Source organism: Felis catus, chromosome X (assembly GCF_018350175.1).
Source record: "Felis catus isolate Fca126 chromosome X, F.catus_Fca126_mat1.0, whole genome shotgun sequence".
NCBI classification, from domain to species: Eukaryota; Metazoa; Chordata; class Mammalia; order Carnivora; family Felidae; genus Felis; species Felis catus.
The window spans coordinates 73,837,169-73,861,574 of record NC_058386.1 but is presented as its reverse complement, the minus strand read 5'-3'; the positions used below and the strand labels follow the sequence as shown (position 1 = coordinate 73,861,574).

Genomic DNA, 24,406 nt, shown 5'->3' with positions numbered 1-24,406 from the left:
TAGCACACCTAAAGGAAATGGAAGCAGAACAGCAAAGACGCGCCAAATCAAGCAGAAGAAGAGGAATAATAAAGATCAGAGCATAAATAAACAATATAGAATCGAAAAAACTGTAGAGCAGATCAATAAACCAAGAGTTTTTTTTTTGAAAAAATAAACAAAGTTGATAAACCTCTAGCCAGTCTTCTCAAAAAGAAAAGGGAGATGACCCAAATAGGTAAAATCATGACGAAAATGCAATTCTTACAACCAATCCCTCAGAAATACAACCAATTACCAGGGAATACTATGAAAATTATATGCCAACAAACTGGACAACCTGGAAGAAATGGACAAATTTCTAAGCATCCACCAACTTCTAAAACTCAAATAAGAAGAAATAGAAAACTTGAACAGACCCATAAGCAGCAAATAAATTGAATCAGTTATCAAAAATCTCCCAACAAATAAAAGTCCAGGACCACATGGCTTCCCTGAGGAATGCTACCAGACTTTTAAAGCAAAGATAATACCTATCCTTCTCACACTGTCCAAAAAATAGAAAGGGAAGGAAAACTTCCAGACTCATTCTATGAAGCCAGGATTACTTTGATTCCTAAGCCAGACAGAGACCCAGATAAAAAAGAGAAGTACAGGCCAATATCCCTGATGAATATGGATGCAAAAATTGTCAACAAGATACAAGTAAATCGAATTCAACAGCATATAAAAAGAATTTTTCACCATGATCAAGTGGGATTCATTTCTGGGCTGCAGGGCTGGTTCAACATTTGCAAATCAATAAGTGTGATACATCACATTAATAAAAGAAAAGGTAAGAACTACATGATCTTGTCAATTGATGCAGAAAAAGCATCTGTCAAAATTCAGCATCTTTTCTTAATAAAAAACCCATAGGAAAGTCAGAATAGAAGGAACATACTTAAACATCATAAAAGCCATTTATGAAAAGCCCACAGCTAACATCATCTTCAATGGGGAAAACCTGAGAGGTGTCCCACTGAGATCAGGAACACGACAGGGATGTCCACTCCCACTGCTGTTGTTTAACATAGTGTTGGAAGTTCTAGGATCAGCAATCAGACAACAAAAGGAAATCAAAGGCATCAAAATTGCCAAAGATGAAGTCAAGCTTTCACTTTTTGCAGATGGCATGATATTATACAGGGAAAACACGAAAGACTCCACCAAAAGTCTGTTAGAACTGATACATGAATTCAGCAAAGTAGCAGAATACAAAAATAATTTACAGAAATCAGTTGCATTCTTATACACTAAAAATGAAGCAACAGAAAGACAAAGAAAGAAACTGATCCCATTCACAATTGCACCAAGAACCATACAATGCCTAGGAATAAACCTAACCAAAGATGTAGAAGATCTGTATGCTGAACACTATAGAAAGCTTATGAAGGGAATTGAAGAAGATATAAAGAAGTGGGAAAACATTCTGTGCTCATAGATTGGAAGAGTGAAGATTGTTAAAATGTCAATACTACCCAAAGCTATCTATACATTCAATGCAATCCCAATCAAAATTACACCAGTATTCTTCTCAAAGCTAGAACAAGCAATCCTAATACTTGCATGGAATCACAAAGACTCCTCAGAGCCAAAGTAATTTTTAAGAATAAGACCAAAGAAGGAAGCATTAAAATCCCAGACTTTAGACTCTACTACAAAGCTGTAATCATCAAGACAGCATGGTATTGGCACATAAAACAGACACATAGGCTAATGGAATAACATAGAGACTCCAGAATTGGACCCACAAAAGTATTGCCAACTAATCTTTGACAAAGCAGGAAATAATATCCAATGGAAAAAAGACAGTCTCTTTAACAAATGGTGCTGGGAGAACTAGACAGCAACATGCAGAAGGATGAAACTAGACCACCTTCTTACACCATTCAAAAAAATAAACTCAAAATGGATAAAGGACCTGAATGAGAGACAGGAAACCATCAAAACCCTAGAGGAGAAAGCAGGAAAAAAAACCCTCTGACCTCAGCCACAAAAATTTCTTACTTGACACATCCCCAAAGGCAAGGGAATTAAAAGCAAAAATGAACTGTTGGGAGCTCATGAAGATAAAATGCTTCTGCACTGGAAAGGAAACAATCAACATAACTAAAAGGCCACCAATGGAATGGGAAAAGATATTTGCAAATGACATATGGGACAAAGGGCTAGTATCTAAAATCTATAAAGAGCTCACTAAACTCCACACCTGAAAAACAAATAATCCAGTGAAGAAACGGGAAGAAAACATGAGTAGACACTTCTCTAAAGAAGACATCCAGATGGCCAACAAGCACATGAAAACATGCTCCACATCGCTCCTCATCAGGGAAATACAAATCAAAACCACACTCAGATATCACCTCACGCCAGTCAGAGTGGCTAAAATGAACAAATCAGGAGACTATAGATGCTGGAGAGGATGTGGAGAAATGGGAACCCTGTTGCACGGTTGGTGGGAATGCAAACTGGTGCAGCCGCTCTGGAAAACAGTGTGGAGATTCCTCAAAAAAATATAAAGATACCTACCCTATGACCCAGCAATAGCACTGCTAGGAATTCACCCAAGGGATACAGGAGTACTGATGCAGAGGGGCACTTCTACCCCAACATTTATAGCAGCACTTTCAACAATAACCAAATTATGGAAAGAGCCTAAATATCCATCAACTAACAAATGGGTAAAGAAATTGTGGTTTATGTACACAATGGAATACTACGTGGCAATGAGAAAGAATGAAATATGACCCTTTGTAGCAACGTGGATGGAACTGGAGAGTGTTATGCTAATTGAAATAAGTCATACAGAGAAACATAGTTACCACGTGTTTTTGCTCTTATGTGGATCGTGAGAAACTTAACAGAAGACCATGGGGGAGGGAAAAGAAAAAAAAAAGGTTAGAGAGGGAGAGGGCCAAAACATAAGAGACTCTTTAAAAACTGAGAGCAAACTCAGGGTTGATGTGGGGTGGGAGGGAAGGGAGGGTGGGTGATGGGTATTGAGGAGGGCACCTGTTGGGATGAATACTGGGTGTTGTATGGAAACCAATTTCACAATAAATTTCATATTAAAAAACAAAGAATGGTTTTCCTTATTTTTATTTTAAAAAAATAAAAAATAAATAAATGTATATGAGTGGAATTAGGCTAAGATATTAGCAGAGAATTGCTGTTACAACTAAGAGAATATTCAGCAGATCAGCTTTCTGTTCTGCAGAATTCTACTTCATTACATTGGAGAAGCTTGAAATAATGGACTTCCTTATTAAAAATAAACATGAAGATCAGAAATGATCATGAAAATATCCTCCACATAATAAAATTTCTGATTAAATGAGTTCTCAAGGACAAATGTAAATTAGGTTAGATAGTCCAAAACATCATTTCATAATATTCATTTTTTTAAAAATTTTAGAGCATGTGAGAGAGAGAGCAAGGGACAGGGGAAAAAGGGGGGAGAGAGAGAGAGAGAGAGGGAGGGAGGGAGGGAGAGAGAGAGAGAGAGAGAGAACCTAAAGCAGGCTTCATGTTCAGCACCAAGCCCAATACAGTGCTCAGTCCTAGGACCTTGGGATCATGACCTGAGCCAAAATCAAGAGTCAGATAGTCAACCAACTGAGCTACCCAGGAGCACCTACAGTGTTCAAATTTTAAAACTCCTTTTTTTTAGTGAAACAAATTTAAAATTACTTTTTTTCAAAATGTATTTTATTTGTATTTCCTATTATATAACTTTGTACTATTTTTCTTAGTTTACCTGTATGTATAGAGATGTGTATATGTAGCCATTAAAATATAATACTAGTACATATTCTTTCAATGTATTAAAAAAAAGCAATAGGTTTCTTTTTACTTGTTACCTAGAATTACCTCTTATATTTCACAGCAAATTAAAAATATATGAGCAACTATAGTTTCATCCGTTTATTTGCTACAATACACATATATGTGTGTGAGTACATGTGGATATTCTATTGTGATTCACTGAGCTTTCTGGTAATGAATATTTAACATTTTATAGATAAAACACATTATCAGATATTTCATAATAATTTCTGCAAGCAAAAGACCAATGTAAAATGGCCATTTCAAAAACAGTTAAGAAAATTAAGCGTCTGTGTTTTATAAATAAATTGAACATAATACTTTCCTTCTCCTGATAACTTCTACATGTATGCAGAACTAAAAGATTCTTCAATAAAAATATACTAAAATTTATATTGTGGCAAAGGAAATTTATTTAACTTATTATGCTACTGAATTATTTAATTATTCACAATTTTTATTGATTTTATGAAGATGACTATAAACTGATGTTTATAAATGATGTCTTTAGTATTTGATTTTTGAAGTGAGAACTATTTTTCATGTGCTTTTTATGTTTTTTGCTGAAGAATAATTTCTTAAATAATTGGTCCAAATTTGCATAAAAACATAAAGCTTTATAAAAGCATAAATCTATTGTGAACTATTATAAAAGCATAAAACTGTTATTTTATAGATAAAACTAAAATTAGAAAGTTTCCCACAAAATGACCTTATTGCTTTTATCCTCAATTCTAATTCAAAAACTTCATCAATTCATCAACTTTTTTTGGTCTAAGATTGAATGAAAGCTCATACTTTATTTCACTATGAAGAGGCCTTCATTACACAAAGTGTTGTTATATAGTCTATATAAAGCAGTGTAGAAAAAATATAATTTATGTGAAACCAACTATCCACACTGGGATATTTATTATCTTAGATTATTATCACTAAGCATAATAATGGAAGCCAAACATATCTGTGTAACCAAACCTCTTGTTTTCATTAAAGAGTTCTATGCCACATAATTTTGTCTTGTGAAATATATAATTATAGTAACTTTCAAGTCATTGCCTTTGGCAGGAAGAAAATTAAGTATCAAGTAGGATTTTGTTTAGATACAGTGAAAAATGGAATAACAGAACATTAAGTAGGCACCTAATAATAATCAATATAAAATTTAGCACTATTTCTTTTAGTTAGTTGGTATTAAAAAGTCAAGGGGCAGGATATGAGTGAATTAATCAGAATAGGAAACCCATTTTCTCTTCATAGTTTCAATTATAAATTCAAGAGTTGAGCTATCTCAAATATCCTACATATATAGGTTCCATGTAGCACTATTGATAACAGGAGTATATAATGAAAGGTATTAGTGGACTATGAATATTAATCAGCATTATAGTAATAGTAAATGAAATCAAAATGTACTTAATTCTTGTGAAAGGGAAAAATCTGCAGCCAAGAATACTCTATCCAGCAAGGCTCTCATTCATAATAGGGGCTTAAAGCTCCAGGACTCATTCACTATCATTCAGAGTAGAAGGAGAGATAGTTTCCAAAATAAAAGCTAAAGGAATTCATGTTCACTAAACCCAGCCCTACAACAACTGTTATGGAGGACTGGGTGAGTGGAAAACAACCACAATGAGTAAGAGTAAGAAAAATAAGAAGCACAAAAGCAAAATAAATAAATAAATAAATAAATAAATAAATAAATAAAGTATACCTGTAAAAATCAATCAAAAGGACCACAAATTAAAGATTATAAAATATGATGCCACATATCAGAAATGTGGAGGGGAGAGCAGTAAAGATTGGGTCAAAATGTAAGCAGCCATCAACTTAATATAGACTATTAAATGCAGAAGATGTTATATATAAGCCTCATATTAACCACAAATCAAAAAGCAGTAATAGATAAGCAAAGAATAAAGAGAAAGATATCCAAGTATATCACTAAAAAAAACTCCAACAAACTATGAAAGAGAGCAAGAGGGAAAAGGATCAGACAAAATCTATAGAAACAACCACAAAACAAGTAACAAAATAGCAGTAAATACATACCTATGAAAAATTACGTTGAATGTAAATAGAATAAACACTCCCATCAAAAGACATAGGGTGAAAAAAAGACATAAGATAACAGAGAGGATTAAAAAAAACCCATCTATATGCTGCCTACAAGAGACTCATGCAAGACCAAAAGGCATCTGCAGATTGAAACTGAAGGGATGAAGAAATATTTATCATACAAACAGATGTTAAAAGAAAGCCAGGGTAGCATTATTCACATAAAAATATTTTAAAACAAAGACTATAAGAAATGAAGAAGAGGGTACTATATCATAATAAATGGGACAATACAACAAGAGGATATAACAATTATAAATATTTATGCACCCAATATTGTGGCACCCAAATATGTGAAAGTTAATAACAAACATAAAGGAATAATAGATAACAATATAATAATAGTAGGGGACTTTAACACCCCACTTACTGGGATGAGCAAATCATCCAAACAGATAATCAAAAAGGAACAGAAGCTTTGAATGACGTACCAAACAGATGGATTTAACAGATACATTGAGAAAATTCCATCCTAAAACAGCAGAATTCACATTCTTTTCAAGTGCATATAGAACTTTCTCCAGAGTAGATCACATATTGGGCCACAAAACAAACCTCAAAAAGATCGAAGTCACACCATGCATTTTTCTGATCACAACACTATGAAACTTGAACTTAACCATAAGAAAAAATCTGGAAAGACCAAAAACACATGCTACGTTACAATTAATGGGTCAAGCAAGAAATCAAAGAAGTCAAAAGGTAGATGGAAACAATCAAAAATGAAACACAAAGGTCGAAAACCTTTGGGATACAGCAAAGGCAGTTCTAATAGGGACATATATAGCAATAGAGGCCTACCTCAAGAAGCAAGAAAAATCTCAAATAAACAACCTAAACTTACATCTGTTGGAGCTAATAAAAGAATAACAACAACAAAAGAAAGCCAAAACAGCAAAAAGAAGGAAATAATAAACATTAGAACAGAAATAAATCATATAGAAACTAAAACAAAACTGGAACAGATCAATGAAATCAGGAGCTATTCTTTAAAAAAATTAATCGATAAACCTCTACCCAGAGTTCTGAAAAACAAAAGAGAAATTACCCAAATAAAGAAACATCACAAAGTGAGAGGGGAGAAACGACTACTACCACAGAAATTCAAACAGTTGTAAAGAATATTATAAAAAATTACATGCCAACAAATAGGCAAACTAGAAAAAAATGGATAAATTACAGAAAAAATAACCTATCAAAACAGATGCTGGAAGAAAATTTGAACAGACTGATTACCAGCAAGGAAAATGAATCAGTAATAATAATAATAAAAAAACCCAACATACTAAAGTCCAGGACCAGACCACTTCACAGGTGAACTCTACCAAACATTTAAAGAGTTAATACCTATTCTTCTCCAACTATTTCAAAGAATATAAGAAGGAAAACTTCCAAATTCATTCTATGAAGCCAATATCACCCTGACAGCAAATCCAGATAAAGACACCACACAAAAAGATAAGTACCGGGCAGTATTTCTGATGAACAAAAATGGAAAAAATCCTCAACAAAATACCAGTAAACCAAATCCAAAGATATATTTAAGAAATTATTCACCATGATCAAGTGGGATTTATTCCCAGGATGCAAGAGTGGTTCAATATTTGCAAATCTATCAATGTAATACATCACATCAATAAAAGAAAGGATAAAAACCATATGATAATGTCAATAAATACAAAAAAATTTTGAAAAATTACAACATCCACTCATGATAAAAGTCAACAAATTAGTTTTAGAGGAAACATACCTCAACATAATAAAGGCCACATATGAAAAACCCACAGTCAATGTCATACCTAATGGGGAAAAATCTGAGAGCTTTCCCCCTAAGGTCAGGAACAAGACAAGGATTTCTACTCACATGACTTTTATTCAATATAGTACTGGAAGTGCTAGCCACGGCAATCAGACAACAAAGAGAAGTAAAAGACATCCAAATTGGCAAGGAAGGAGTGAAACTTTCACTGTTTGTTAATGGCATGATACTGTATGTAGAAAATTCAAGACCACAGAAAAAACTACTACAACTGATACTGAATTCAGTGAAGTCACAAGATACAAAATTAGTGTACAGAAATTGGTCTCATTTCTATACACTAATAATGAAGCAGCAGAGAGAGAAATTAGGAAAATAATCGATTTTACAATTGCAACAAAAATAATAAGATACTTAGGAATAAAATTAACCAGAATATATACACAATACATACACATGTATATATACACATATACGTACAATGGAATACTATTCAGCCATAAAAACGATGAAATCTTGCCATTTGCAACAACATGGATAGAGCTAGAGTATAATGCTATGCAATATAAGTCAGAGAAAGATAAATATCATATTATTTCACTCATATATTGAATTTAAGAAACGAAACAAACAAGCAAAGAAAGAGAGTTCACGAGGAACTAAGAAACGGACTCTTAACTATAGAGAACAAACTGATGGGTACCAGAGGGGAAGGGGATAGAAGTATGGATAAAGTAGGTAATGGGGATTAAGGAGTGCACATTCACCATAAGCACTAGGTGATATATGGAATTGTTGAATCTGTATATTGTACACCTGAAACTAATATAACACTGTATGTTAACTATACTGGAATCAAAATAAAATAAAATTTTTTAAAAAAATTTCTAAAATGTTACTTCATCCTATTAGTGCCAAGCACTTATTTTAATAAGAATGGAGAACATTAATAAAGATCTATTTATGAATAAAATAAGTTTCTATTTTCATTTTTCCCACTGGAGGTGCATTTCGATAATAACCTCAAGTTTTCAGGAACCTAATAGTCATTAGCATTTGATTTGTCATCTCTTTTGCTTTTTAGCATAGACCAAAAATGTGAATCTACACATCATATAAATCAGAGAATATAAAATTGAGTTATCTTAAAGTTGAAAGCATAAACTTCTAGTTAAAATTTCATCTTAGAGTTGAAAAAAATGAAGAAATCACTATATTCAAACTCCTCTGATCCTCTTAGAGGCAACTATGCTTTCTAAGACAAACACGTTATTTATTATAGACTGAAAGTTCTGCCTCAAATAACATTAGTGTACCTTTACTCACTGCACCTGATACTAACTGCACACCACTTTGAGCTATGGTTACATAAGATAAAGTAATAGTAGTTCCTTCAGAAAAATAAAGTTTGTTTGCTTTTTGTCTCCAGGATATATTATTCAATGCTTCATTCTTAGCAATTTAATTCAAGATTACTAAATCTCTTTGTAGAAGAGTTTTTCACAATTTGGATTTTCTTTTCTTTTTTTTTCAATATATAAAATTTATTGTCAAATTGGTTTCCATACAACACCCAGTGCTCATCCCGTTTTCCAGCAGCACTTGCTGACGAGAATGCCTTTATTCAAATGAATATTCTTCCCTGCTTTGTTAAAGATTAGTTGGCCATACGTTTGTGGGTCTATTTCTGGGTTCTCTATTCTGTCTTTGATCTAAGTGTCTTTTTTGTGCCAATATCTTACTGTCTTGATGATTACAACTTTGCAGTATAGTTTGAAGTCTGGGATTGTGATGCCTCCTGCCGTGGTTTTCTTTTTCAAGGTTGCTTTGGTTCTTCAAGGTCTTTTCTGGTTCCATACATATTTTAGGATTATTTGTTCTAGCTATGTGAAGAATGTTCGTGTTATTTTGATAGGGATTGCATTGACATGTAGGATTATTTTCTATAGCTCTGTGAAGAATGCTGGTGTTATTTTGATAGCTATTGCATTGAATATGTAGATTGCTTTGGGTAGTATCAATATTTTAACAATATTTGTTCTTCCTATCCAGGAGCATGGACTCTTTTTTTGCCATTTTTTCTTTGTGTCTTCTTCAATTTTTTTCATAAGCTTTCTATAGTTTTCAGTGTATAGATTTTTCACCTCTTTGTTTAGATTTATTCCTAGATATTTTATGGTTTTTGGTGCACCTGTAAATGGGATCGATTCCTTGATTTCTCTTTCTGTCGCTTCATTGTTGGTGTCTAGGAATGCTACCAATTTCTCTGCAATGATTTTATATCCTGCAACTTTGCTGAATTCATGAATCAGTTCTAGCAGTTTATTTTTAGTGGCATCTTTTCGGTTTTCCATATAGATTACCATGTCATCTGCGAAGAGCGAAAGTTTGACTTCCTTCTGGCCGATTTGGATGCATTTATTCCTTTGTGTTGTCTGACTGCTGAGGCTAAGACTTCTAATAATAAGTTGAAGGCAGTGGCGATGGTGGACATCCCTGTCTTGTTCCTGACCTTAGGGGGGGGAGATTTCAGCTTTTCCCCATTGAGGATGATATTAGAGTTGGGTCTTTCTTTTTTTTTTTTTCTTTTCAATATATGAAATTTATTGTCAAAATGGTTTCCATACAACACCCAGTGCTCATCCCAACAGGTGCCCTCCTCAATACCCATCACCCACCCTCCCCTCGCTCCCACCCCCCATCAACCCTCAGTTTGTTCTCGGTTTTTAAGTGTTTCTTATGCTTTGGGTCTCTCCCACTCTAACCTCTTTTTTTTTTCCTTCCCTTCGCCCATGGGTTTCTGTTAAGTTTCTCAGGATCCACATAAGAGTGAAAACATATGGTATCTGTCTTTCTCTGTATGGCTTATTTCACTTAGCATCACACTTTCCAGTTCCATCCACGTTGCTACAAAGGGCCATATTTCGTTCTTTCTCATTGCCACGTAGTATTCCATTGTGTATATAAACCACAATTTCTTTATCCATTCATCAGCTGATGGACATTTAGGCTCTTTCCATAATTTGGCTCTTGTTGAGAGTGCTGCTATAAACATTGGGGTACAAGTGCCCCTATGCATCAGTACTCTTGTATCCCTTGGGTAAATTCCTAGCAGTGGTATTGCTGGGTCATAGGGTAGGTTTATTTTTAATTTTCTGAGGAACCTCCACACTGTTTCCCAGAGTGGCTGCACCAATTTGCATTCCCACCAACAGTGCAAGAGGGTTCCCGTTTCTCCACATCCTCTCCAGCATCTATAGTCTCCTGATTTGTTCATTTTGGCCGCTCTGACATGCAGAAGGTTGAAACTAGACCACTTTCTCACACCATTCACAAAAATAAACTCAAAATGGATAAAGGACCTGAATGGGAGACAGGAAACCATCAAAACCCTAGAGAAGAAAGCAGGAAAAGACCTCTCTGACCTCGGCCGTAGCAATCTCTTACTCAACACATCCGCAAAGGCAAGGGAATTAAAAGCAAAGATGAATTACTGGGACCTTGTGAAGATAAAAAGCTCTGCACAGCAAAGGAAACAACCAACAAAACTAAAAGGCAACCAACGGAATGGGAAAATATATTTGCAAATGACATATCAGACAAAGGGCTAGTATCCAAAATCTATAAAGAGCTCACCAAACTCCACACCCAAAAAACAAATAACCCAGGGAAGAAATGGGCAGAAAACATGAATAGACACTTCTCTAAAGAAGACATCCGGATGGCCAACAGGCACATGAAAAGATGCTCAACTTCATTCCTCATCAGGGAAATACAAATCAAAACCACACTCAGATATCACAATTTGGATTTTCTAAACCCAGATTTCAAAACATATCTAACTTTAACCATAAGTCCAAACTCTTGACCAATAGGAAAGATATTTAGTTCTCACTTAGTTTTAAAATTAAAGACCAAATAGTTGTATCTTTTTAAAAAATAAAATAGAAATAAGTGCCCAAATCCTTGATCATGTGAAAAGACTAGCCCAAATTAAATTTTCTTTGAAGGGTGATTGAAAAGATAAAGATGCTTTATGAAATGGGCAAAATGGGCGATGATTTCAACTAAGACCACTAATCTGAGAAACACTTGATCTTCATGCTCTGTCAGCACAAACTGTCAACCTTTGAAACACTGCCACGCCTGTCTCAAGGGAAGCAATCAACACACTGTCACTAGACTAGTATAGGAACATTATTGATACATGCAAAGGAAGATGGAAATCTGAAGGAGAAAATGAAGACATATGTAATATGATTACACAAACTAAATTACCCTGAGTTCCAACCATAAAAAGAAGCAGGTCTCTATAGTTTACATCTATACCTTGATTCAGATTGGGTACATGAAATTTATTTCTATTTGTGAAAAATTGGTTTCCCTGTCAACAAGACTTAGAATGTGAAAAAAAAACTGTATAAATAACAGGCCATCATAATAATAATAAGATTAAATAAGATTAAAATTAAAGAGATACTGTAATATCTTATTCTTGGTGAACAGCCTCAAATGCTTCAAGGGCTCAATTGCATATATATATATATATATATATATATATATAATATATGGTGTATATATTATATTATATATGGTGTATAGAGATATATAAATATCTGCATCTAACTATATATATGTGTATATATATATATACAATACATATATATATACATATATATATACACACATATTACATATATATATATACATATATATATATATATATATATATAATAATTCCAGCCTTGGAATTATTTCATACTTGCAAAATTTTCTAGCAAGACCTTTAAAAAGGAGATTAATTTTAATTATATAATTGTTATAGTTATATAGTATATATTATATTATATTATAATTATATAATTATAATAATATATATAGTTAGATACAGATATTTATATATCTGTATATACCACATATAATATATAATAAAATATTTTAAAGTATATTATTCAATAACATTTAATAAAGCGATATATTTATGATATATATAAAATAAAATATATTTTAATACATAAAAAGTGTATATACACACATAAATAAAAGTGTGTATATGTACTTATATACATATGTTATTGTATATACAGATATATATAATTATAAATATTTAGCATAGGTAGTTGAAATTAAGGGAAATTATACTAAAATATGACGGGGAATTCACATTCTAGCATAACTTTACTTGAAACAAGGAAAAGTGAAGATTTTGTTTCTGGATTTTTTAAGTGGCAACCAACATCAGACATTTTTAATGAATCTTTTTCTTTTTTCTTTAGAACGTATCCTAATCTCTTAAAAAGTTGAAAAAAAAAAAACTTTGCCAGGGTCCCACAGATAAGGTTTATTTTAACATAATTTTCTTTGTACTAAGCAGAATCATATGGAGGTTATCACTTCATTATTTCATTTTCACTTTCTCCTTTTTTTATTTCTTTCTTTTTTCTTCTTCCTCCCTTCTTACATCATGAACTTGTTGTGATCCCCATCCTCAAGATTATCTATCTATCTGTCAATTAAATCTAAGAGTCAGAGACCTTATTCTGGACCCCAACTTTATCATACTAGTCATATGATCATAAGCACAATAAAATTATTACTCTAAAATGCATTTCCAGGGGCACCTGGGTGGCTCAGTCGGTTGGGCCTCCGACTTCGGCTCAGGTCATGATCTCGTGGTCCGTGAGTTCGAGCCCCGCGTCGGGCTCTGTGCTGACAGCTCAGAGCCTGCAGCCTGTTTCAGATTCTGTGTCTCCCTCTCTCTCTGACCTTCCCCCATTCATGCTCTGTCTCTCTCTGTCTCAAAAATTAATAAACGTTAAAAAAAATTAAAAAAAAATGAATTTCCAAGTATTAAAAATGTGGAATAACGTTTTCCTTGTTTATACCAAAGCATATGTAACATAACAAAATGTAAAAAATAAAGTATTTATAAATTAAATTTTTGAAGATAAATATTCTGTTTTATATTATTTTATATTATATATATTTTTAGTGCATCTATTTATTTTTATTTTAGAAAGAGAGAGATCATGAGTGAGGGAGAGGAGCAGAGGGAGAAATAGAGATTCTTAAGCAGGCTCCACACTCAGTGTGGGACCCAACAAGGACCCAATCCCAAAAATCTGGGATCATGACCTGAGACAAAATAAAAAATTGAACACTCAATAGACTGAGCCACCCAGGCTTCCCAACATTTTTGATACATGATTTATTAATCATTTCCACCACTGCCTTTATTTTCACTTAATATAGAACTGTCAACAGTGGGACCTCTTTATGTGTACACTGACCTATTTTTCCCTAATTTTTTTCTCTATATCTCCCCCTCCTCTCACATTTTGTTCTCTGAACTTTACATATACATTTTGTATGTCCTTAGTTAGAATAAACTATGATTTTGCTAGTCTTGTCTATTCAACAAAAATATAACAAATTAATATTTATTAAATTCTCATCCTCTTCAGCAGAAGTTATTATTATGGTTGGCTTACTTGCTTTTAAAGTGTGACATTTATTAAAGTTTATGGATGAATCATAATATATTTATTTTCTTTGATTTTATTTAATCTCTCCATCTCCTCAGCATACTTACTACTTTCATGACAAGACCTTTCTGTAAATCAAAGTATATCCAATTCAAGAAGCACTGAAAACTCCTGTTAAATTCAAGCAAACCTCGTCATCACCAAGACATATAGTCAAATTCATAAAATACACATACAAGGAAAGAATTCTGAGAGCATCAAGGGAAAAGAAAGTCCTTAATCTACCATGGTAGACAGATCAGAATCACAGGAGATCTTTCCACAGAAACATGGAAGATCAGAAGGAAATGACAGGATATATTCAACAGGCTGAATGGGAAAAATAAACAGACAAGAATACTTTATCTAGTGAGGTTTTCATTCAGAATAGAAGGAGAGATAAAGAGATTCCTAGACAAACAAAAAAGTAAAGGAGTTTGTCACCACTAAAGTGACCCTGCAAGAAATATTAAAGGGGATTCACTGAGGGGGAGAAAAAGACCAAAGCAACAAACACTAAAAGGAACAGAACACCACTAGAAACAACACTTATACAAGTAACAAAATGGCACTAAATTCATATCTTTCAATAATCACTCTGAATGTAAATAAACTAAATGTTCCAATAAAAAGACATAGGGTATAACAATGGATTAAACAAAGAAACAAACAAACAACAACAAAGAAACAAGACCCATCTATATGTTGCCTGCAAGAGACTCACAAATATCATATGATTACATTAATCTGTAGAATTTAAGAAAAAAACATAAACATAAGGGAAGAGAAGGAAAATAATAAGGTAAAAACAGAGAGGCAGGCAAATCATAAAAGACTCTGACATATAGAGAACAAACTGAGGGATGCTGGTGGGGAAGTGGGGGGAATGGGCTAAATGTGTGATGGGCATTAAGGAGGGCACTTGTTGGGATGAGCACTGGGTCTTATATGTAAGTTATGAGTCACTAAATCCTACTTCTGAAATCATACTAAACTACATTAACTAACTTTAATTTGAATAAATTTAAAAAAAAGAGACTCACGGGGCGCCTGGGTGGCTCAGTCGGTTAAGTGTCCGACTTCGGCTCAGGTCATGATCTTGCGGTTCGTGAGTTCAAGCCCCGCGTCGGGCTCTGTGCTGACAGCTCAGAGCCTGGAGCCTGTTTCAGATTCTGTGTCTCCCTCTCTCGCTCTGACCCTCCCCTGTTCATGTTTTGTTTCTCTCTGTCTCAAAAATAAATAAACATTAAAAAAGAATTAAAAAAAAAAGAGACTCACTTTAGACCAAAATACACCAGCATATTGAAAGTGAGGGGTGGAGAAATATTTATCATGCAAATGGATGTTAGAAAAAACACAGTACCAACATTTATATCAGACAAACTAGATTTTAAAACAAAGACTGTAACAAGAAATGAAGAAGGACATTATATCATAATTAAGGGACCTATTGATCAAGAAGACCTAACAATTATAAATATTTATGCCCTCAACTTAAAACAAATAAATATATAAATGAGTTAAAAACAAACATAAAGGAACTCATTGATAATAATACAATAATAATAGGAGACTTAAACACCCCCACTTACTGCAATGGAAAGATAATCTTAGCAGAAAATCAATGACGAAACAATGACATTGAATGACATACTGAGCAAGACAAACTTAACATATATTCAGAACATTTCCTCCAAAAGCAGCAGAATACACATTCTTTTTGAGTGCACATAGTGAATTCTCCAGAATATATCACATACTGTGTCACAAATCAGCCTTCACCAAATATAAAAAGATAAAGATCATACCATGCATATTTTCAGACCGCAACACTATGAAACTTGAAGTCAACCACAAGAAAAAACTTGGAAAGATCAGAAATACATGGAGGTTAAAGAACACCCTACTAAAGAAAGACTGGGATAACCAGGAAATTAAAAAAGGAATTAAAAAGTACATAGAAGCAAATGAAAATGAAAACACGGCATTCTAAAACCTTTGGGATGGAGGAAAGGCAGTCCTAAGAGGGAAGCATGTTGCAATACAAGGCTACTCAAGAAGCAAGGAAGATCTCAAATACACAACCTAGCCTTACACATAAAGGAACTAGAAAAGGAACAACAAATATTGCCAAAATGCAGCATAAGAAGGGAAACAGTAAAGATTAGAGCAGAAATAAATGATATAGAAACAAAAAGTCAGTAGGACAGAACAACAAAACTAAGACCTGGTTCTATGAAAAAATTAATAACATTGATAAATCCCAGCCAAAGAGAAAGGACCTAAATAAATTAAATTTTGAATGAAAAAAAGACATCACAACCACCACAGGAATATAAATAATCATAAAAGATTATTAAAGATATATGAATTTTTTGTCAAATTTCTGGGCAATCTGGAAGAAATGGACAAACTACCAGAAACAGACAAACAACCAAAACTGAAACAGGAAGAAATAGAAAATTTTAACAGACCCGTATCCAGCAAAGAAATTGAATCAGTAATCAAAAATCTCCCCCACCCTCAACACACACACAAACAAAAAAGACGAGGGCCAGATGGCTTCCCAAGAGAATTCTACCAGGTGTTTAAAGAAGAATTAATATCTATTCTTCTGAAATTATTCCAAAAAATAGGAATGAGGGGTGCCTGGTTGGCTCAGTAGGTTATGTGTCCAATTCTTGATTTCAGCTCAGGTCATGATCTCATGGCCTTGAGATAGAGCCCCGTGTTGGGCTCTGCAATGACAGCATGGGGCCTGCTTAGTATTCTCTCTTTCCCTCTCTCTCTTCCCCTCCCCGGTCACGTTTTCTCTCTCTCTCTCTCTCTCTCTCTCTCTCTCCATCTCTATCCCTATCTCTATCTCTATCATCTCTATCTCTATCTCTATTTCAAAATAAATAAATAAACTTAAAAAAATAGAAATGGAAGGGAAACTTCCAAACTCCTTCTATGAGGTTAATATTACCTTGATTCCAAAACCAGACAAAGACCCCACTACAAAGGAAAATTACAGGCCAATATCCCTCATGAACATGGATGCAAAAATTCTTAACAAGATAATGGCAAATAGAATTCAACAGTACATTAAAAGAATCATTCACCTTGATCAATTGTAATTTATCCCTGTGCTGCAGGGGAGGTTCAATATTCACAAATCAATCACCACGATACACCACATGAATAAAATAAAGGAAAAGAACCATATGATCCTCTCAGTAGAGGCAGAAAATGCATTTGACAAAAAACAGCATCCATTCTTTATAAAAAAAAAACCTTCAACAAAGTAGGGATAGATGGAATATACCTCAATATCATAGAGGCCATATTAGAAAGACCCAAAGTTAATATCATCCTCAATGGGGAAAAACTGAGAGCTTTTCATCTATGGTCAGGAACAAAGCAGGGATGTCCACTCACCATTATTGTTTTACATAATACTGTAAGTCTTAGACTTAGAAATCAGATAACAAAAATAAATAAAGGGCATCTAAATCAGCAAGGAAGAAATAAAACTTTCACTATTTGCAGATGACATGATATTCTACGTAGAAAACCCAAAAGACTCCACAAAAAATTTCTAGAACTGATAAATGAATTGAGCAAAGTCATATGATATAAAATCAATGTGCAGAAATCTGTTTCATTTCTATACACCAACAATGAAGCAGCAGAAAAAGAAATAAAAGATTCTATCACATTTACAAATGCACAAAAAAACATAAGATACCTAGAAATAAACCTAACCAAAGTGGGAAAATATCTGTAGTCTGAATATTATAGAACACTTATGAAAGAAATTGAAGATGGCACAAAGAAATGGAAAAACATTCCATGCTCCTGGATCAGAAGACAAACGTTAAAATGTCTATACTAACCAAAGTAATCTACACATTTAATGCAATCCCTACCAAAAAAGCATCAGTATTTTTCACAGAGCTAGAGCAAACAATCTGAAGATTTGTATGGAACCACAAAATACCCTGAATAGCCAAAGCAATAAAAAAAAATAATAAAAGCAAACATGGAGGCATCACAATTTTGGACCTCAAGGTATATTATAAAGCTTTAATCATCTAGACAGTATGGTACTGACAAAAAAACAAACATATATAGACAGAATAGATAACACAGAAATGGACCCACAACTATATAGTCAACTAATCTTCAACAAAGCAGGAAAGAACATCCAGTGGAAAAAAAGACAGCCTCTTCAACCAATGGTGTTGGGAAACCTGGACAGTTACATGAAGAAGAATTAAACTGAACCACATTCTTACACCATACACAAAAATAAATTCAGAATGGATGAAAGACCTAAATGTGAGACAGGAAAACATCAAAATCCTAGAGGAGAACACAGGAAGCAACCTCTTTGACCTTGGCTGTAGCAGCTTTTTACTAGACATGTTGCTGGAGGCAAGGGAAACAAAAGCAGAAATAAGGTATTGGGACTTGATCAAGATAAAAAGCATCTGCACAGTGAAGGAAAGGATCAACAAAACTAAAAGGCAACATACAAAATGGGAGAAGCTATTTGCAAATGGCATATCAGATAAAGGTTAGTATCCAAAATCTCTGTAGAACTTATAAAACTCAACACACACAAAAACCAAATAATCCAGTTAATAAATGGAAAGTAGATATGAATAGACATTTTTTCAATTAAAACATAAAGATGGCTAACTGACACATGAAAAGATGCTCTATATCACTCATCATCAGGGGAATACAAATTAAAAACCATATTATATACCACATCACACTTGTCAGAATGGCTAAAATTAACAACCCAGGACACAACAGGTGTTGGTGAGGATGTGGAGAAAGAGGAATCTTCTTGCATTGTTGGTAGGAATGCAAACTGGTGCAGCTACTCTGGAAAACAGTAGGCAGGTTCCTCAAATGTTAACAATAGAACTATCCTATAACACAGCAATTGCACTACTAAGTATTTAACTAAAGGATACAAAATACTGAATCGAACTGGCACATATAAACCCCAATGTTTATAGCAGCATTATCAATAATAGCCAAATTATGGCAAGAACTCAAATGTCCACTGACTGATGAATAAAGAAGAAGTAGTGTATATGTAGAATGGAATATTACTCAGCTATCAAAAATAATGAAATCTTGCCATTTGAAACAGTTATTTTAAAACATCTCCAAAAATCTTCTGCATGTGTATCTACTTTCTACTGGATGTTTATTATCCCAATTCTGCCTGTGACATTTACATTGTTGTCTTCATATTACGACCAAGGAAACTAGAAGTCAGAAAAATTAAGCTGGAGGTGGCATATCTAGTCAGCAGTAAGCACAAAATTGTGATCTATATCTTTCTGACCCCAGCATATTTTTCCATTTCATCAGATAAGGAGATACCATTACAGAAGGCTTACCTATAAGTGCTCATTTATAAATGTTCTACCCCTTATCTTTTACTTCTTATACTCACACACAAATATGCATTTCAGTTGAATTCACTCAAGAGATCTTTAGCCTTTGATATTTGAATATATTCATAAACAAATATATCTTTACAACACATCAGCATCAGCTGAGCAGGTTTACAATATATCTCTTTCAGGCCCAAATCTTCAGATGATATACATCAAAATAATCTATGTATTTTTAGAATATTTTGTAACACTGGCCATTATGTTAAATCATAATCTTGTAGCGAATAGTCAGAAAATGTTTATAAAACTTTAAAAATACCTTGATCAATCTATATTAATTCTACACAGTTTTTCTTCCACACATTTTCCAAAATCATTCAAGTGCATTGAAACTATTTCACATACCCAAATCTGAGTTTATTATCCTATGTACTCTATAGATAATTAAAAAGAATCACCTGTTCACTTGTTAAACAAGACCCCTCTGCACATATTCCAAATACCAATTGTCACACCTATTCTTCTCTCTGTCTTCCTTACCCCAAGACCCAAGTCAAGCCAAAACAGGTACTTAACATAAACTGAAACTTTTTGGCTAAAAAGCTTACTTACCTTTTATAGCAAATGAGTGTTCTGTGTTTTCAAATAATTAGAACAAAATGAAAATATTTAACATTAGCAGCATATTGGCTAAAATTTAATCTCATTCTGATGACTCAAGTGATGCTTAAAGGTATTTCCTTGACGGGAAATCATCATTAAAACTATTATTCTGTATATGTGCAGAAACGTTAGTAATAAAAAATGTTCTATTCACCCCTCAAATAAATGTATTTGGCATCTTGTCTAATGGCAAGATAAAGCTTTCTATCTAAAATGACCACTGAGTAAAAATGATAGATTTATGCATTTATCCTTAATGTTTACATTTGTTTGTTTAGGTCCACTTCGTGGCAGAGTCATGATTAGACAAATTAAAAGTAAGGTATTAGGTAGTTTATTGATTTGTAAGTAGCAGGGTTGAGCTCCTTATCTGACTCCTATAATAGATTGTTAAAGGAAACATGAACAACCGCTTGAAAATAAATGTACATAAAGTAAAAATTCATAAACCACCTGCAATTGCAATCATTGCATTGATGAATTTCCTCCACTATGCTTGAACTTTAAAAAAAAATTCAGTTTACTCAATTTTGGCTTTCTCAAAATTTGAAGTACACTAAGATATTTTTTTTCCTTTTAAAAATGAATTGTCTTTAAAAAAGTGTTTTTAAAACTCACCTTAATTAGTTGGTAGTTTTGAACTCCATTTATTCCTAATGTCAGGATCAATGGCTGCTGGGAGAGCATACCGAGAGTTTATAGCCGAGTTCTCCGGAATTGATATATTGATAACTGTTGCTGGGAATAATGGTGCGTTATCATTTATGTCTTCTAACAGAAAACGTATCTTAACCAGTCTAAATATTTCATCTGGCAAAACGGCAACCTCCACTTCATAAAAGCAACGGGTTTCCACCAGGATATCAACACATAATTTCTCACGATCAATGCGAGCTCCAGCAGTGAAGATCTCACCAGTGCCCTCTTCAATTCGAATCAGGGGCACATCTCCAGTCTTGTACACTAGCTTAAACTGCATAGGAGATGTGAGGGACTTCTCTGGAATCAGTGACAAGTTGAGTTCTTTCAGCAAGTCACCTATCAGAACATTTTCTGGCATTTCTTCTTGGACTGTGTAGTTTTTCTCCTGGGCGCCAGACTGAAACACGACGCATGCTAACAGGACTGCAAATATATACGTCCCAGACAGCAAGTCCATAGCAAGCACAATTGTAATGTTTCTCTGTATCAACACACGGAAAACTGTCAAAGAGAAATGGGAAAAAAAAGGAGAGAGAGAGAAGAGGAAGAAAAAGAAGAAATTATTAAAGCCAACCATTAAATGTATGTTAACTAAATGCTCAGTTTTAAAATCATTAAATTAAAATATTACTACAATTGACACAAATAATATTATACATTTTTTTTCATTGAGGCAAATTATACAACATACCTATAGTAATTAAAAGACTCAGTATTTATTAACGTGGTCATCATTGATAAAAATATGTAAAAGATATAATATACCAAGCTAGATAAAGGTAATAAAAATAATTTAAAACACTGAATTCAATACTTAAGGGACAGTAAGGTATATGTTTTACCAATAACAAAAATACAGTCATTATATATTATTATAATATGGTTTTCAAATGTAATTCTTCTATTGGTAATAAATGTTTTATGCAATATTCCATGTGTTCATCTCTGTACATAAAAAAAATCAATCTATGTGAAAAGAAATCAAGAATCATAACATATGAAGGATTCAGGAAGTTTGGATTAAAGAAGTAAAATCCTGAGATAGAGGAGGGGGTTGATGTGACAAATGGTTATAAATGAGAAGAACTACCATGTGAAAATGAGATTCAAGTTTCCTTTCTTTGGATGAGAGGAACAAGACTAGGTAATAACTACAAGGAGGCAACTTTCAACTCAACATAAACAATTGCCTATTAAATTATTCTGTGGGGAAAAAACAGTTTTCAGATGATAGTGAGAAGTTAGCTAATCAGCTTAGATCTACATGTTTATGATTTGGTAGGTAACATCCAAACATTCAATGGAAGAAACTGACTAGAAGATATTCTAACTTTCAGAATTTATGTTTATAGATTGAAAGTAGATCATATTAAAATGGATTTTCATGGGGGGCCTGAGTGGCTTCAAGTCAGTTAAGCATCCAACTTTGCCTCAGGTCATGATCTAGCAGTCTGTGAGTTTGAACTCCATGTCAGCCTCTGCACTGACAGCTCAGAGCCTGAAGCCTGCTCCAGATTTTGTGTCTCCTTCTCTCAAAAATAAACATAACAAAAAAGTCTCTTTGATTGATTTTTCCCCCTTGCTTATTATTTTTCACTTATTGAAATTTGCCAAATTATTTCAGGTCTCTAGTTCCTCTGATAATATTCAATAACAAATTTTTATTTCCTCATAACTTGCAATTTTTTCTTCAGTTTCTTTTATTAATTCTCAATTTGGGTTGTTTGATATAGTATAAATTTGGCATACTAAATATCTTTTAATATCTTGTTTCAAGAAACATTTTAATGTGCTTCTGGATGTTATTGATAATCTATTAATATAAACAAAATAAAATTTGTATCATGCTGCACTAAATGCTATCAGATGTTATAATTTTACAATTAAATAGGAATTAATGCATCTATCAGATGTTATAATTTTACAATTAAATAGGAATTAATGCAGCTATCAATGCATTCAATATTTTTAAAAGATCAGCTGACAGATGGTCATTTAAAAATCCATAACAGAAAATTATTTTTTCATTACAGAAAATTATTAATGCACATAGGTATCTAATTAAGGAAGTTCTCAATATTTATTGATAATTGATAACATTAACAAAATTCTAGTAATGGTTCTAAATACAGGAAGACTCATGAAATGATAGATATAAATAAATTTGTTATAAATATTATGATCTGATTATGTCAGACAATTAATTTTCCCACTGTATAGCTGTGCATCTGCAGTTGTAAAAAAATATGCACTTGGACAGGTCAGAAGACACAAAAGTGAGAAAAAAAGAAACCTTCCTATTTGCAATCGTTAATAGAATAAATGTATTTGTTGCAACAATTGAAATAGTTTAGGTCAACCAATAAATGAACCAGATAAACTTGAAACATTTCATTTAAAAATTCTTATCACAGAAGTAAAAACATATATATTATGAATCCACCCACTTTCCTGTGTTGAGCAGTTCATGCCATTTATAAAACATTTTAATAGTGAGTAATGCTGTACTGAAGACATCTCTATCCTAATAAATACAAAAGGACTATTGCCTAGGGTATTTTTAGCCTATTTGTTCAACGATGAACATTGGGATTACATAATATAATAAAACTTTTTACAAGATTTAATTTCTTATGAAATATTGGCTCTATATAAAAATACCCATTTGTACTTGCTGTGTTAATATGCACAAATATACTTGTACAAACATTATGAATATAGGGCGTATAAAATGCTTCAATGTCTATGTGTGTGATTTTGTAAGTACTATGCAAATATAAGCAGAAATAAAAATAGGACAGTGACAATTGGAATTAAAACTACTACTCTCTTCTTATTTTACCCTTAAGCATTACACATTATTACAACTGACAGAAGACTACAGACCATTTTTTAAAACATTGTATGCATGTTGCAACATCTCTACACAAAAGGAGGAATTAAGAAAGTGACCTAATTCCAAGCAGTCCTCTTCTGCCAACCCATTCTAAATCTGTTCCACTCTTTCTTTAATAACATCATAAAATAAAACATTTTAATATGTGTTTTTCAATTGAAATTCTATCAGGGGTTTTAAAAACTGGAAAGTACTGAGAGAGGACAATGACATTTCTAAAACTTAAGAAAATAGCCATATTGCAAGCATAGAGAATATATTTACCCTCTTTCATAAAGGTTTAGTGACTTATTAAAAAATATTTATTAAGTTTTTTTAAAAAAATATGCCAGGCACTGTTATGAGCACTGAGAATAAATCAGTGAACAAAACAGACAAAAATCTCTGTCATTGCAGAGTTTATCTTTCATAATTTAAGTATTTCAGAATGTCTTTAATTCAGGGTTCAATCAATGAATAACAAACACAACTCTGCCTCTATCAGGATATAAACAAC

At 33.1% G+C, this 24,406-nt stretch overlaps 1 protein-coding gene across 1 annotated transcript in view; it reads right to left on the bottom strand.

The window, feature by feature from the left end:
• PCDH11X (protocadherin 11 X-linked) overlaps positions 1-24,406 on the bottom strand; it is a 120,978-nt gene that overhangs the window by 52,092 nt on the left and 44,480 nt on the right. The window contains 2 exon segments of the mRNA XM_023248909.2: positions 20,931-20,966; positions 20,968-21,515. Coding sequence (XP_023104677.2) covers positions 20,931-20,966; positions 20,968-21,471 — 540 coding nt within the window. The 5' untranslated portion in view covers positions 21,472-21,515.